The sequence below is a fragment of the Mizuhopecten yessoensis genome, unplaced genomic scaffold (assembly GCF_002113885.1).
Source record: "Mizuhopecten yessoensis strain PY_sf001 unplaced genomic scaffold, ASM211388v2 scaffold11069, whole genome shotgun sequence".
NCBI classification, from domain to species: domain Eukaryota; kingdom Metazoa; phylum Mollusca; class Bivalvia; order Pectinida; family Pectinidae; genus Mizuhopecten; species Mizuhopecten yessoensis.
In genome coordinates, this window is record NW_018408864.1 from 1,929,094 (window position 1) to 1,947,661 (window position 18,568).

Here is an 18,568-nt window from a genome sequence, read left to right on the forward strand (position 1 = left end):
TGGATCCAATTGAAAAAGCTGATTAATGCTGTATGGAGGTGGCTTGTCACCCGAGACACCATGTCGTGTGTGATCGTTTACACATCACAGGAAACAGAATTTAATTACTTTACATACGTATGTCACGGCAGTATAAACAGTTCCGAGAGGATTCGGAAAACCAACAACAATCAACATACGTGAAATATAGCGAGTAAATAATTGTACATATCGCAAAATCGATTTGATTAACTCGGATTAACACCGACAGGACCGCAGTTCTCTCCCTTTGAATAAAAAGTAATAACCGGCTATTTCTTGAAGAGAACACTTAACCAATTTCAGCTTGTGTCTGTCACGACACGGGACAGGGCAACACGCCATTCGGAACAAATTATCACGCTAGAGTTTCCCTCTGAATCCATGTACATTGTGGAATCATACACCACCATGGTAGTCAAGCTGCTTCCTCATCAAAAACGTTCACCACTGAGCGGCGACCTCGTCACGAGATACATACACGTGTTTTCAGTGCACAAGCTTGGGATGCTCGACATGGTATAAATGATTTATATGTATCATAAAAAATGAATATTAAATATGTATTCCCATTGTAAACGCCATCATGAAAACTAGTTCCATGTCGAGGCGCCGGATTGTCTTGCTGTTGAGGTTTGCTGTAGTATATTTTGTAAAAGTAATCTACCACGATATACTCGTTCTTCTTTCATGTCGGTTGTTATGTCATTGATAGAATTTCAAGCTGTAATTTTCACTGCAAAACTGCTGTAGTCTAGTGAGAAATAGCGCACGAATCGCCTAGCATACACAGCTGTTCCAGCAACGCATAGTTTGAAGCGAATAACTGTAAAACGCATCAAACCCTTGTGTACCAATAAGTACAACAGTGAGACTTTAATTTCTCCGTCATCCGATCTCCCTTTGTAGAGAAACAGGAAATGACTTGCAATAGATCGGTGTAATGTCGGTCGTACACAAGATGAATACACTGATTTTGATTAAAGAAATCCCGTGATACATCATGTCGACTCCCTTCACGAGCAATAAACATGTCCTACAGTCAATCACCAGATCCGGGTAACACGGGATTAGATCACGTGGGCGGGACGTTCCATTATCCGTGTCACGCGCTGAATAATTACCGTCTTAATTTCCGCACAAAGGCGTTAAAATCGTCGAAACATGTCACTTCTCAAGCTTCCCTAACCCTAACCTATTTCAATACAAGTGCTCGTACCTTTCCCGCGACTCAGTAAATCGGTGAATGTCGGGAGGGATTAGCAGGATCATGTGTACGTGTACTTGTGCGTTATAATGTTTGATTCCTTCCCTAATATTATAAATTATTTAAAGATTCCAAAATGTGTGTGTTTTATGTGATATTCAGAGTCTCGTACTCTATTTGATGGTGCTACTGTGGATACTTACACGTAGTTGATGCAACTTACCTGTGCCAATATTTTCTACATAATATAACATCATTTAAACGCTGTAGCGTTTTCCAAACCAATCGTACATTGCCGTTGTCGTATTTTTCATTGTGATCTTTAAGCTCATTATACTTACCATTATTCATTTTTACGTTTTGACTGTTTTGCCGTATTTTCGTTCGAATACCTGTTTTCATGTCTTATCTATTTCCGTCTGTGAACACCGTCACTAAATCACCGTGGACACAAGTACCAAAGCGCCAAACAGGCGTGTTGGCCAGTATAAGTGTAGTTACATTTTTTAAAAGGTTTATTCGCCATTAAAAAAATGAATATTCACGTTCATGAAATAAGAACTATAATATCAATGAAACTAGTCCTCCTTTACATAGATATCGTATTCAAGTGTATCTTCCAAGCAATGGAAATACACTGTATTACGATTTGATATGAATGAAAACCGTCCTCGTGTGATAAGGGGAGGTAATTCGAGAGGGGATAAGAACAGTTTAACCCTGGACACATAAACTAAGCCTTCCTTCAATGTGTCCCTCTCTTGCCTGCCTTGATTAGCTCTGATACTGAATTCTCAGATGTAACCTTGGATACGGATTACTCCTTGATAGATATATACGATTTTTGGACAGGTCCCACCCAAATCACAGCCGCATTTTCTCTGACAGCGAAAGACAAATTAAGTCGTGTACTTTGTGTTTTTTCTGATTAATTTTGTGGTATCAGACAGATCCTTTATGTCACCTATATCTGTTTAAGTACACAGAGCGTGCTCACCTTATCGTATAATTAACAGTTTTGATAACTTTCTGTAAATATGGATATTGATATTTTCAACACACATGCTGATAACAAACCTCTGCCAGCTTTATTCCATCGCATCGACAACGCACTGCACGATATGAGTGATCCGATTGGTACATTGTAACCGTTAGCTGTTTCAACATTCGATCGTTTTAATATTATGTACACATATAAGAGGTTGAATGACGTCATTATGTCTAATAAATGACAGTCGTTAGATACAACTTTGGATAGACTGATGTCTTTTTTCTATGATTATTGCATTCTTAACAGCCTATCAGCACGGGAGAGGTCATAAGGGCCATGTTGTCTCATATTGTCACAATATTTTAATATATTTAATACATTCTCCGTTTACATGATACATCATGTGTTGTACGCAATAAATTGGCAAACGTTAAAAAACTGACATGGAAGTTTAGAAATGAGACTGATGTGTTTGTAATTTGTAAACGACTGTGACCTCGGTCATTTTTGTTGATAATGTCGATGTTCAGCAGTGCGACCATTTGCTACCCATAACACTTTCCTGATCATAATATCCATTGGCCTGTAAATTATGTTCTAACCAGCGTCCTTGGCGCGCGCTGACAAGGGGTTAGCGCTAGGATGTATTTATATCTCTCGAACATGCCAGATTTATGGCGATCCGTGATCAGACTACGGGCGTAGATTTTTCCTGATCCGTATTTGTTGTGTCCGGTTCCGAGATTGTTATTAGACACGACCCACGTCCGTTTGATGCTTTTCCTATTAGTTTGGGAACATTCTCCTGCCGCAGTGAATCTGTGACCAAGGTTTGACGTCCGCAATGCCTTAATGGCCTGTCTGTTTCAAAAATAGTTTTCCTACCAAGTGTCGGGGCCGTGACATTGTTTTTCCTGTAGCGCGAGAATAAGATCGTCATTCATTTTCAGTAGCGATAGCTTCATGGACTAAACATATCGGGTTTTTTTCTATTTTCGAAGATTAAACCATTCTCTGAAGAAAATCCTGACATTGTTGTTTTCTGCTCACGTAGTGGTGGATTAAAGACATTGATTTTAATTGTGTGCTTATCTAGAGATTGTATCGGATTCCATGTGTTACATTTTCCATTTGCTAATCCAGATAAAAAGACTTGATGTAATTATCACCTAGATGTTAATATCTCAAACGCCATGTGGAGAACACAGGCCATGTATGTTTGACAAATAATAAAACTCACTAGCGATGCTGGAGAACAAAAGATTTGAAAGTAAAGTCTGAAAAAGAATCTTAAACTAGTGAGAAAATTAGGACAAATCTTTCTTATAACATAGTAATTATAACTAATGGAAAACAATACAGCCATTAACGCTTTACCAGACGATGGAAAATAAGAAAAAATAATGTCCATTTTCAAGGTCAAATACCGGATGTAACGACGGGGTCCATCTGGTAGAAGTCAAAATAACAATAGTCACAGACGTTGCCCCGGTATTATACCACACACATTATTCTGACGAATGGCTTGCCAATTTTCCTGGTAAAACAGCACTTGAAGGAAAGATTCACAGTAGAGAAAGCAAGGGATACTAAATGTTACAATGGGGGCATTACATCACCTTTTTATAGTAGGTTTAAACTTAAACAGGGAGGACAAAAATAAGTATTCCCAATTCACGAAGTCACCGCGAACACATGTTTCGATTCAGACACAGTGAATCTTTGATACCTGTTTTAGGAGGCGATGACGTATGGTGATGGGCTTGTTCGATTTCTGATATCAAATGTGTCTGCTATTTTCTGAAACGGATAAAGACAGCTTTGTAGTTCTACTCTTAATACAAAACGAAACTCTCATGAACTTTTAGCTTAGAGCTATCAGATATGATACATGTAGTAAAGAGTACCTTGAAGGATCCGTGATGTCCTACGTGTAGTGATGAATGGGAAATGTAGATTATCGTCATTACCAAACAATGCAGGGTGTCAAAATAACATTGATTTAAACAGAAATACGATTAAAATGCCGATTATCAGAGACAGGGAATGACAGATGCGACGCCAACACAGAAATAGAAGACGCCCTTGGTACACACTGAAAACAATAGTTAAAATCAAGGAAAACAGGAAATCAAAACACTCAGCACAGTTTGTTGCTGTAATTTCTATTTATCGTTCGAAGTTTTTCAGCTAATGTTGTATTTGGATGACTAACTATTATACAATTATGGACTTTTGTGCTGGTGAATATGATGTGATATGACCCTGAAAGAGTGATATTGCCGGGGGCGAAGCCGGGGTCAATATCACTCTTTCAGGTTCATATCACATCATATTTACCAGCACAAAAGCCCATAACTGTTTTATTATATGCTTCAACAACAAAATAAAACGAAACAAAACTAAAGGTTCTGATTTTTGTATGCGAGCCTCCGTGTAAAATTTAGCCAGGTTTGAATACAACAGTTCATCATTGTAGCTTTCGAAGGCATCGTCTAGTTTCTTTTTCTTAAGATAAGCATGGAGGACATGCACTGCGTGTTCAGGGGCCTTTTTTACGTTAACAGCATCTTTATCCTCGAATAGTTTTGGTATTTTTCCTAACGGAGAAGAAACGTTCGCCAGCAGCCATCTTCTAATGTCGTCTGACAGATCGCGTTCCAGTCTAACTGCGCATGCGCTACAACAGGTTCCGGGGAATTTCCATACAGGCTATATTTAGAAATCGATATTCAGTCTACATGAGTTTTTGAGGACTGGTCACGTGTATAGGATCCGACCATTGTGATTGCGAGAAATGTTCATGCATATAATAATACTAATGAAGGACTACCAATTTAACTAGTTCACTACAGATATTAATAATACAATGTTAATGTTAATTGCTTCAACCAATGATATTGTTAAATAAACTGTTCTGGTTATCTTGGCTTACATTCAGTTCATACAGAATACAGGGAGGCTCTCTCGGATTGTTATTGCTCAAGAAACGGTGTGTATTTATCGGTGTGGCCGAGTTAGATAAACAATACATCAATATGCTTTTATTTGACTCACACGATTCCATGAAGAGCTCAGAAATACTATGTCTGGAAACGATACACAAAGACGTATCAGCAGAGATCAATGTTTAGTTTGTGGCAGGGAATTACCGAACGGATGAATTATTCATATCCAAGGTTTTAAACAAAATTACAGCACACCGTAGCTGTTCAAGCCACCTATTGAAGTTATGTCATCCGTTTATTTATAGTTGTCCACAAATTACGCGTTTCATTCAGCTGGGAGCCAAGTTTAAAGTTTTTCAAAGTTGATTTTAATTGTCAGTGTTAAAGGTCACACATCGTTGGTAGGCAATCCGTTAACGTTTACGCCTACAAATGGACTGAACATAACTGACATTTAAGGTAGGACCTCTGTTGATGATTAACGTGTTAAACAGCCATTTATTTTATTTTTTTCAATCATTAAACAATGTATAGAGTGCACGAAAAGTTAATAAACACAATAATGTTAATTCACTGTTCGTACTAAGGTTATCTAGAACACATGGACCCTCAGGCTCCAACATTTTAGAAGAAATGACCTTGAGCCGAGACCAATGTTTCTTGAAATAGAATACATTCCTTCGTCAAAATTTTATTTCAGAAACCTTTTGAGGACAGAAAGGGCTTACAAAGTAACATTATAGTGATATTTCATGAATCGAAATGTTTTGTAAAATACACTATGTAATCTGTGTTTAACCTTTCTTTTGGAAGGTACAAGTTCTTGAGATATTATGAGTCCACTCTCGAGATTAAAACATCTTTTTTATCAGTCATCAGCACAATGTCTTAGGAGCAAGCGTATTCAATAAAACACCTGGCTTCCCGAATTATCTCCGAGCTAGGATATCTAGAACATGTGGACCCTCGGGCGATATAACGTCGAGTGGCAACAACTTTGTCGTATTTGTTTTGATAAAAATCGTTTCATAACAAAAAAGATACAATAAAAAGAAATTGTTAGACAGGTGGCCATATATTATTTGTATTTTAGTGACGTCTTGTCTAATAAATATAATATATCAAATCATTTTGTTTTTTGTGTACAATAAAGAATATTGGGTAATACAAACATGCCCTATGTATTATATTGTGATCCGAAAAATAAAATGTGAAATAAAAATGCCATGGGTACAAGCTTGTTATTTGTGCCTTCCTATAGCACAGGGCTAAACTCATTGGTTTCCGTGCAGAACTAGGACGTTAAAAATAGACATGTAAATCCAGACTATGACGTCACATCCTTTCTCAAATATTTCATTTGATGAGGCGGTGCAAAATAGTGCTGACCAAAAATACCTTTAACTTAAAAACTAATTAAATTAGTCCGTCTCGTAATTGCTTTTTAAACGGTTGTTTCGTTATAATACACAACGAATGATACGACCCATTTCACAATTCACCTTGACCTACTTCTACGGCAGTGACCCTTCCACGTGACTGTCTGGTTCTCTGCTAAATCTAATTTGATTGTAGACGCGCTTGTAAACAATAAAACAGAACAAACCCAGAATTCTGGTCACCTGTCTCAAACATCGTTAGAAGTTACAGTGTTTACTGAAGTTTCCGACAGCTAACCGAAACTGAGGTCGTAAATTGAAGTCCTGTTGGCGAATACGAACAGTTGTTAGGGTTTTTGACGTAAGGACGTGTCATGTTACGCTGAGAGTTAACGTTATAACGGCGGTCGGCATGACGTGCTTTCCTGAGTTCATGGCCTACATACCTGTTTCCGGATCAGACAAGATTTAACCTGATGTGTGTCACATGTGGGATAGGGAATACTTCCTTTCAAGAGCAACGCTTTCAGCCTACAACATTCCGTGACCATTTATGAGGTTTTTTTTCTATTTGAGGCGGAACTGCTTTGGCTCGATCGCCGGCGACGAGATAGCTCAATTGGTAGAGCGTCCGTCTAAAATTCGGAGGGTCCGGGTTTCATTTTATTTCAACACATTTTATTGACAAAATTGATACAAGTTAATTGGATGAAATAACAGGCAAAGCCTATATAAATTATCTCCATCGGTGGCTAAAGGAACGGATTTTGTTATTTGAGATTCGATTTAATTAATACATCAATTTTGAAATGAAATTATAAACAAAAAAAGTTAAAGGGATGTAGCTCCTTATTAAATAACATAACTGAAATACAAATACATTCACACTTCTTAAATCACACACAAAACACTTCCACAGCTATTATTTGTTTTTTTTAAACATTTTACAATATATATAAGCTTTATAGGTATCAAATCACACAGATATTGGCAGACATTGACCAAAAGTCGATGTGCAAATATGTTCACAGGTCACAGTCGCCAAAACTGTTATTGTAATTTAATATGCAAACAGGAAGCTACTTTATGTGTAGTTCAATGTCTAAGATGGAAACTGTAAAACAAGACTGATTGAAAAAATCTTACAACAAACAAACATGCTCAACCAAAACTGCTATGTCCGTAGAAGAATACCATTTATAGAAAAGTAGGTAAAGTTGAAAAAAGATCTTTTCCAGAAATGTTACTTCTTTGTGGAGTAGCATTGACATAGGAATAGAAAAGTATAAAAGTATTATGTCATGGCTGCATGGTTATATCATATAATGATTAAAACGCCTGGATTTACCAATAAATAACTACATCATTAAGTACACTGTCTGTTAGTTAGTCCATCACAATCAGGACAGCCTTGTAGAAAGATTTTGTATCAATATTGTTATGATTTCCATAATTATCAACAGAAGTAAATAAAGTAAGTCTGAGATCATTATACAATGGACATTCAAGAAAATAATTAAAAAGAGCAAACAAAAGAGGGACAGTCAGTAAAATGGTCATTGAATAAATCAAAATTTAAATTGCTACATAAGTTTCTAAGTTGACAAAGAATAATATTGGCCCTTTTATCACCTTCAGTTTTAAAAATTAAGGTTAATTCATTATCGATAATAATATCTTTATTCAGTTTGTGTTTAAAGGTTGCAAGAGTTTAAGAGATCATTATCAGCAGTGTTAGTTGTGCGGCACATTAGAGGGAGGAAACTGTCAAAATAATTGTTAATTCTGCATGTTGGTAGATTAAACAGTCTTGTTTTTCTGAGGGAATAGGGATTATTGTTTTGATTGTTAATGCAATATGTAAGTATTGAGGTGACAGCCCATGCATTATGTTATACATCATTATGTGTTTGTGTTTATTTCTTCTTGTTGACAGAGTTTCCCAACAAAGTTCATTATAAAGTTTATCATGTGATGTTCCAGATTGATGCCCAGTAATGATTCTAGCTGCTTCTAATTGAATAGATTCTAAAAGTTCTTTAGATTGTTGAGTGCAATAATTCCATACTATGTCTGCATATACCAAAAATGGCCTAATAAATGCTATTTTAATTAATGATTTACGATTGACTTTAGTTTTAATGTAACGAAGAATATTTAATCTATTATAAGCTTTTTCATATATATTCAGAATGTGTTGTTTCCAAGATGCATCATCTTTTAAAGTCAGTCCTAAGTGTTTATGTGCTGTTGTATCAGTGATTTGGCCGTTTTGGAAAGTTATTAGAGGGTGATGTTTGTTATTTTTTTCTAGAAAACATTACAGTTTTAGTTTTGTTAGGGTTGAATTTGAATCAATTCCATACGTTTTGAGTTTATGTAAGAGACCTTTATGCTACACCCTATCAAAAGCTTTGATAATATCACAAAAATTAAATCTGAGCTGCTTCCCTTGGTCCATATTACTAACAATTTCATCGTAAATAAACAGTAGTTGATTAACAGTAGAATAACCTGGTATAAAGCCAGACTGATGCTTAGTTAAGATAGAATTTTTAATTAGATAGTTGTAAAGATTTTTTCCCATTATTACTGAAACATGAGGTTATAGAGATTGGTCTATAATTTAAAACATCATTTGATGAACCTTTCCCTTTATATATACCATTTATATTTGCTTGTTTCCAGCTATTTCACCTGATTCAAGTGTTTTATTAAATAAAAGACAGAGGGGTAATGCAAGAGAGTTACTTTTTTTTTTTTTTTTTACAACTTTAGGGATTACACCATCAGGGCCAGGGGGGTTATTTACATTAAGAGTATTAATTTGGTCAGATACATCTTGTTCAGTGATATGAATGTTAGTTAGTGAGTATGGAGTATAGGGCTGTGCTCTCTGAGGTAATTTAAGGTCAGGGGATGACGAAGAGATATTAGTAAAGTGATTGTTAAGGATTTCTGCTTTGTCAAGAGGATGGTGAATGAATTGGTCATCATGTTCAAGAGGAGGAATAGAAGAGGATTTGTTTGAGAAATTAGTAATGGATTTTGCAATCTTTCACCATTTGTCTGGGGGGACCATGTTTTCATTAAGACAAGTTTTTGAATATAATTTGCTTTTGCCTGTTCTATGGTTGAATTAATTACAAATGAGTTAAATGCATCGGAGTCCTGATTTAATGACAAATTCAAACAATCAATATTGGGAAGAGCATTATTCATACTTTCAAAATCAGCTTCATCTTATTTCAAAATGGTTTTCTTATAATTCACTTGTTTGAATACAGTAAAAGAGATTTGGGCATGAATTGATGAATGGTCACTACAGAATGGTGATGGTACATACGCATTTTAAATCAAGTTTAGGTTGTTCGTAAAGATAACATCAATAGAAGTGGCACTATCAGGTATTATTTGTGTAGGTTCATTAATAAGACTAGTTGAGTTGTGCTTTATAAGGAGTCTTGATAAACGATCATTAAGTGGTATATTTAGCATATTGATATTAATATCACCTGTAAGTATAACATCCAATGAAGTATCAGAAGCTCTAGTTAAGGTATCATCAAGTTTATCCAAGTATTCAATTCTACTATCTGGTCTGTATATACACCCGAGGAGAAAATACCAGTATTTAATAATAAATACTATCTGGTCAGTATATACACCCGAGAAGAAATTTATGGCTACTTGCCTTCTTTTTGTTACAACAGTATTTTTTATGATACACTATAACACACACACCCCCCCCNATGGGATTAAAGGATTGTACTTGAATGTGAACATCAGATATCAGGGGATTTAAATGAGATTCAGTTATACATAAAATATTATTTTCAAACTCGGCTTCAATAAGTGGGGTTTTATTTCTGAGAGATCGTACATTGAGATGAACCAGATTCAGATTATGTTTTGGTCCAGGATTACTTGTCACAACAACAGGATAAAACTATAAAATGCAAAACAATAAAGTAAGATATATGTATAAAATAGGTAAGCATGTCAATTAACTGTAAATAAGAGTAATGAAAGCCATGACATAGCTCCATACAAATACCTTTACGCTTAGAAAACTGTCAGTGATCAACCGTTACCATAGTCCAGAAAACCTGGACATCTATTTTATTACCCATTGTCGGTGAAGAAAAAGCGGGCAGGGTGGGCTCGGTCGATCATCCAGCTGTTAAAATTTTCTTCATGCAGAGTTCGGACCTCGGTCTGGTCGTGTATTTTACCGCTCGTGTGACATTTGTGACTGTGAACCATCCTTGTTTCAAGCATTGGGTGTGCACTTGGCAAGGGGATACCCGACCCTGGGTTGTAAATGGTAATGTCCTCGAGGGCAATGGTGTAGGAAGTTAGGCGAACACGACTGGGTCGATCGTCGGCGACAAGGTAGCTATATTTTCAGAGCATCCATCTAGACATCGGAGGGTCCCGGGTTTGAATCCCTGGCTGATCGTTAAATTTTTGCCCTGTTACACATTTAAAATGACGTTTCCTCGGTTCTTTTTGCACCGATGTTATCTTTGGCTTTATCATTGTGTTTCTTGTTTTAGCTATATTACATGCGACCCTTCGCATGTTTCCCCATGTCGGATTTCAATATTATTTCAGTGACCAAGCCTGTATAATCGTTTGAAAGTGTCTTTTATACTAAGAGACACTGATATAAACTCTTCAGAGTAAATATAGACCTCTCTTAATAAGTGATTACAAATCATAGAAGGATAGTCTGAACGGAACTAATTCATCTAGAAAAAGCTTATAATAGGCTCTAGAACGCAAACGTGCCTTCAATTATATGAACGTGGTCTGCTGTTTTAATGGAAAACATAGAACCTTTGTCTGATGTTTTCTTTCATGTATTGTTATCCTTCCTGTAGTGTTTGGTTTGGTATTATTAGGTTAAACATTCTATAAATTTAGACAAAATTAGCAGAGAAAAATGAATGAGAGCCCTCCTGTGTGAGGACACCATATTGTTTAGGGGACTGACGCCAGGGCTCCCAAACCCTGGCAGTTCCTATCAATTTATTTACATATATCTGTATATACCTTTTTTTTCTATAAACAGCCAAGGTCAGAAAGGACGTTTCCTGTATTGGCTCTCTTTGAACCTTTGGAATAATGAGACATATTTTTAAACACATACTGTGCATGTATTTTGTTACGATTTTGACGACTTTTTTCTAAACTGTTACATTGTACACGGGGCTGTTATTATGGCTTGAACCACTACATTCGTCTATGATTCCTTCAGCTCTGACATGGTTAACAGCCGACTGACAACATCGCCCTAGTTTGGTGGGTGTAGCCTGCTATATGTATTATGTACAGCTATAAGGCACGTTGTAAGATAAATGGGAGGTGAGGATTTCACGTGTTAATGAAATCCTGAGAGAAAAAGAGGTCGGATCGGACATTTGGAGTCCTGATAGAAGGGTTTAGTGTTTCGGACCCAAGAGGCCCGGATGCAGTATTGATTGTATTTGACTTATATGTTTCGGATAAATAGTTGAGTTGTGTGCGACTTACAGGGCTCGGATAAATGGATGGATACAATTTAGCAATGTTTGAACTGCCAAGAAAGCCTTATTAACGGTTTCTGGGATGTCTGGAAAGGAAGGTAGTTTGTATCGGACTGGCAGAAATCAAATACACGTTGGTTACATTGGTCTGCCAGTATTCACATAAACGATGTTTAACGGTGTTTACATTTAATCGATTTCCTAGAAGGACTAAGGAAATATACACGTACAAGTATTGGCAGGTATTTAGATCAATGTGCAATATTTGGAAAGAAATAACCGAACGGATGAATTATTCAGGTTCAAGGTTTCTGCAGAAATAGGCAATTGTCGTAATATACGTCACCATTTGTAGTAGATCAGTCCGAGTATTTATAGTTGACGACAAATAACACATGCTTCTCGGCAGGCTGCCCAGTTTAATGATTCCTTAAGTTTATGTTTGGTTGTGCATGTGATAATGCCGTATCGAGTTGTGTATTCGTTGTCTACGACTGAAGTTTGTATGCAATTTACCATAAGAGAAAACAATGTAGGGACCGAAAGTCATAAATAATTAGTTGGATGATTTCTTATCCCATTTGACATAGAATGAATGGAGTTAGTGGCAATGTCTCCTTACTGTTTGGTCATCGAATCATCGAGGTTGTTTCCCAATGTATTCGTCATGGGATAAATTTCTTATTATAAATTCTTCCAAAAAGGATCATTCCTTATCCTTGTTGGAAAAGATTGAGTGGACATATGTCCTTATCATTCAGTTTAGGGAGGTTTTTCTGACATGTTTTGTCATAGAAAATGTACCTTCTCCCTGATCTTTTTCATATTTTTGGATCGATTGATTTAATGATATAATCAACACAAATATATTTGCATTTTACAGGACGATTTTATAAAATTCATGTTTACAGTTCAGTGTCTGACATGAAAAAAACTCATTTACAATGATGATCATTCGTGAATTCCCTGGATCCCGAAGAGTAAAATATGGTAAAACGTTAATATAAACATTAGTCAGAACACAAAATAGTATTTATGCTTAAACATTAAATTGTTAAATATCTGTCACTGTAATTCCAAAACAGGTATATTTCATTAATTCATTAACTATCCGGTGAGAAGTTCCTTTATGATCTTCATTTTAATGAAATGCGACTCTGACAAGCTAACGTCGTCCCCGTTGTCTTTTGTTTCTCACCTGGCTGTCTGAGGGCAGTCTCGTAATTATTTCCTTAACTATTGTACATTCACCATCCACAACCCATACCATTTCCACATCTTCACCTATCTACTCTTGTGATCCGGAACCCTCCAGAGAAGGCTGGCTGGTTCTCTGCAAACACAAATCCAATTGAATACAATGCGTAAACAAAGGTACAAGATGTTTATAAAAGACTACAAAAAACGTATAATGGTATTTTTGATAGATGCGTCCTGCTGGCGTACACAGGGGTTTTAACCCTGACCTTTAATATACGCTGCAGTTATTGTATGGCTATTATCAAGACAGGATTACTTATAATGTGATTTGAATGGCTGCCATGTTTGTAAATAAGCCAACTCTATCCAGATAATTGGTGACCAATTTGCTTTCTGGAAATTGACAACAGACATCAAGCGATTTTACAAGCGATGCGGAAAACGCTTAACATGGTTTCGTCTCCATCTGTTTCTAAAAGATTTGGTCTGATGGTTTTGATTTCGTCTTCTTGTTTTTCTTCTTTACGACCTTGTAATTCCTTGTTGAACATTTCTTGTACAATATTTTCTATAAATAGATAAAGTTTAACCAGCACTTTTTCAAGTTTCTCTGTTCACCATACCTTATGGGTGCTGTACTAAATTTGCATTGAAAATTGTTTTTTAAGGATTTTACAAAAGAACATCAAGATAGTTCAAAAACGTTAATCAAACCGTTATTCGAACTGAGAATTGATAAAGCAACTTGCTGAACAAAAATATGTTCATATGCAATTACATATGTGTCTGACGTTAATCCATTTATATAACAGTATATAATGAAAAACAAATCACTTTATCATATGGTCTGAATACTCGACCTTAATTCCACGGGTGTAGACCAATGACTGTATTGTGTCCATGACAAGTCACTGTCTTTAGGACTGCGCGTTGCTGAGACTGTTTGTTCCATTATGATTTGCGTTGAGTTTTCCCTGCAGGCTTGTGGGTGAAACAATTTCTTATCATGATGTGTCCCACTACATGATAAGAAGAGGTGATTAATATGGAAGCCAAAATTGATCGGTTTTATTTAATGTACTCTTTTTATATATCATAATAACTGTGACAGGGTGAAATGTTATGCTACCGTGTCAATGTATGATACAATGTATATCAGTGAAATTGCTTTTTCACGTGGCCTTTAATAGGCCTCACTTATTTCCTTAATCACTGTTGATAAAGAAATAATATGTTGTATTCATTTTACGTTGCAGTATTATTGTTTAGCTTTTATATCCTTTTGGCTATGCAGGCTGCACTGTACGTTGCATTATTATTGTTCTGTTTCTTTTTTAATCACTTTAAAAAGATGGGTCATGCAGACTGCGCTGTACTTGCAAATATGACTGCCTGGTTTCTGTAGAGAAACGTCATGTATTTAAAGTAGGGTACATTTTACGTTCTGGTATGTTTGTCTTTTTTCTATGCTAAATCACTATATGTTTGACTCCGATACAGAGCTAGGGTCGCCTGGCGTCCGACAATAAAATGAAAGCTAAAGCTATAAATGAGAAATGTAGAAATCAAATTGAATAGTTCATTGAGAATCACTCGGAAATAGTGTTTTGTGCGTGTGTATATGCCGTCATGGTGTTTGACCCGGCTATAAATATGGCGTTACTTCAGAGGATGATACGTCGCCCGAGATTTGGATAGCACGGCACGCTTCAAACTTAAATAGTAAGAACCTTACGAGAACACACAACAAACTTTTTTGGTTTCGTCTACGACCTACTTGTTAAAGATGTTTATTACTATCAGAGGTGCCCTAAGTCAATACTGATATTTATTGCCTTGCTATTGTCTATTCTTGTTCAGGGCTGGATTGTTAGCTGTTTGTTGTGTGAATAGCAAGCTTGGCAAATCTCTTATTCTACATGGTTTTGTAATGTGCCAACATGTATTGAAAAGTCTACGTAGGTACATAATCATCTCTATTTAATGTGTTGACTTTGTCTTCTAGTTTGAATCTATTGATCCTACCTTGTCTACAAGGGTGTATCAATTTGTCCCATATTGTGTACAACGGTGTATCAATTCGTCCCACCTTGTCTACAAGGCTGTATCAATTCGTCCCACCTTGTCTACATGGCTATATCAATTCGTCCCACCTTGTCTACATGTCTATATCAATTCGTCCCACCTTGTCTACATGGCTGTATCAATTCGTTCCACCTTGTCTACATGGCTATACCAATTCGTCCCACCTTGTCTACATGGCTGTATCAATTCGTCCCACCTTGTCTACATGTCTATATCAATTCGTCCCACCTTGTCTACAGGACTGTATCAATTCGTCCCACCATGTCTACAGGACTGTGTCAATTCGTCCGACTTTGTCTACATGGGTGTATCAATTCGTTCCACCTTGTCTACATGAGTGTATCAATTTGTTACGCCTCGTCTTCATGGCTCTATCAATGTGTCCCACATTATGTACAACGGTGTATCAATTCGTCCCGCCTTGTCTACATGGCTGTATCAGTTCTTCCCACCTTGTCAACATCAGTGTAACGTTTTGTCCTACCTTGTACTAGAATGCTGTCAATTAATTGGTCCATTGCCGTCACGTGACGAATCTAAAAACAATATGGTTCAGAAAGAATTCTGCAGAAAGTCCTATATGAAAATGAAGTTTAATAAGTATTTCAGTTATTGTCAAATTAACAATTACTGAATTATTTTCCGTTTCATTTGCACGTGACTTGCTTTTGATATTCACAACAAATGAAGTGGAAGGAACCTCATAAAAGAACCCTACGAAATATACAAATTATACGTAATCTCTATATCAGTCCACATTTACCTTTATTGTATGGTCAACGATGCAGGAAATATATTTCAGACTTTGGCGTACATCACGAACATCCGCGCATTGATTTATGCATGATTAATCTAAAGTGGGCCGGCGACAGGGATACACTCTGCATTGCCAAGGGCTGGTCATGCGCCCTCCATCATACTTTGTTGAAGTATAGAGCTTAATTGGAGCAAAACATATTGACCTCGTTTTATCAGAAACAAAACTTATTTATGTCCCTTTCCTGTTTCCTCGTGATGTATCATTTTGGTGATCGTCTCACTGCCTGTCTATATCTTCAGGGTGTGAAAGGACCAATGCAGACATAACCTTGTAACAAGCCCATTAGGTATTCCTGGCTTTGTCTGCAACATGTCCATCTGTAGGTGATAGGGTCTGAATATTTAGGTTGTTTAGTCTAAAACGAATTCAATATTTTCGAGACATTATTAACCCAATTGTATTTTCAATATTATTGCCATTGAACGGTGTTTATTTTTGAAAGCATCATTGAGATTAAAGCCAAAGGAAACAAATAAAATGCCGTATTCCAGAGCACATTTTGGTTTTGTCTTGCACTCTATCATCATCCATAAAAGTATGCCTGTCACTGGGTATCAAAGACACAGTGAATGTCTTAAATCACAACAAATGTATACCTTTAAAGTTTCATAGTTTGAATTATGTTCATTATTCCTGATGTTCATTGAATAAAGAGTACATATAACATGACACTTTCCTAAGGTGGCTTCCTGACCATAGGGTGAGAGGCAGGGTTCTGTTCAAAGCTCATCGGTGTTTGCCAACATATCAATTGTGTAAAGTTTTGTTAATTCTTTGTTTAGATATAGTCCGATTACAGATAAAAATAATCAAAAACGACATCTGCAATGTATACGTTTGTTTGTTAATTATCAAAAACTGATTATGATAAAGTTAATGAAGGAGTACTGAGTTGGAACCTAGAGCTGACCTTACCTGTTTATTGACGAAAAAAAGAAATTTATACCGTTTGAAGATGAATTTGGCAGAATAAAGGTTCTTCTTCCTCAACTTCACATGGTTAGGATACTTTCTGAATTGATTTGACTCCCTGAGGTACTCTGTCTGTCGTATATCCCTGTTTGACCCCTCTGTACAGGTCGACAGTTAAACTAAATCAATGACACGCAATTGTCAATTATATCCGTTTCAATAAGTAGATGACCTGAGAATTTAGGTAACGGTGCTAAACAGGAACAAGGAAAAACTATTTGCAATATTGAAATTGCGTGTAAAACAATATTTATGGTGAGAAGAGAGAAAATGGTTGTCATAATTTCCCCAAAAGCTATCGTGTCTGCCTCGAAATCTCGTTATCGGGACATTAAAGCCAGGACCAATAAAGGTATAATTTCCCAATTGTATTGTATGGTCTTAATTATATATCGGCCGTCACGTATTCACTGTGCTACACATTACCTCATCCCCTGTGGGTTCGGAGAAAACCCTAAGTCAGTGAAGTCCCACTGCATTACGTCCGAGGCGGCTATTGTGGACTTCCGTGTAGAAGTGGATGTCTTCTACTGAGAACACGTTGAAGAGACCAATATTATTCTGCAGCTTTCGTTTCACTTGCCTATTCTGTCTTTATGGTAGTGTTTTCCTAAGGAACATTCTTCATATAAACTTAGCTGTTTTGTCTTGTTTAGTTTTGTTTAACGTCCTATTTACAGCTATGGTCATGTAAGGACGGCCTCCCCTGTGTGCAAGATGCATGCATGTAGTGTATGCGTGTGTGTGTTTAGGAGGCTGCGATATGTTCGTGTTTATCTCCTTGTGATCGCGTGGAACTGATGCCGACTTTATAGTGCTACCTCGCTGAAACATACTGCCGCAGACACCCAGTAGGACACCCGACCCGGTCACATTATACTGACAACGGACGAACCAGTCGTCTCACTCATAAATTGCTGAGCGTTATACAGACTCTAGTGTGTCTCTTGTAGGGGACATAATCCAAAACCTTCCTCACAGGGGCGAACGCTCAACTAAATGCCAAATGTGAGGCATTGTCAAGAGAGACATAAGGAAGAAGCAAGTTGTTTAGAAATAAGAGAAAAGATAGGATCACAAGCTGTTGCGAGTGCGTTAAACCACATGCAATTAAACTCATTACTATTTCCGTTGCTCACTTCTGTAAAAGTTAATATCACAGTGTACATAAACCTACACAATATATGTTACAGAGATGGTATACGCCGATGGCAGATTCACAAGACTTCGGGTCCAACCTGCGCAGATGACACAGCGTGGATGATGGTCCTTGATGACGATAACAGAACTCAGACATGCGCATGGGACTATCAGTCTGGCTTTCTGTACAGCCAGGAACCAGTGGCTGTGAATTTTGAAAAGGGTAAAACAAGCATCTAAGTCTTACAATATTGGCTCTGTTTAGCATATCATCAAG

General features: G+C 36.8%; 1 protein-coding gene across 4 annotated transcripts in view; it reads left to right on the forward strand.

Moving 5' to 3' along the window:
- The window catches only part of LOC110465278, a 205,840-nt gene that overhangs the window by 142,237 nt on the left and 45,035 nt on the right, over positions 1-18,568 (forward strand). For all 4 annotated transcript variants that reach the window (XM_021520986.1, XM_021520989.1, XM_021520987.1 and 1 more), the window contains one exon: positions 18,345-18,514. In XM_021520986.1, the coding sequence (XP_021376661.1) occupies positions 18,345-18,514 (170 nt within the window). The remainder of the gene's footprint in view (positions 1-18,344; positions 18,515-18,568) is intronic.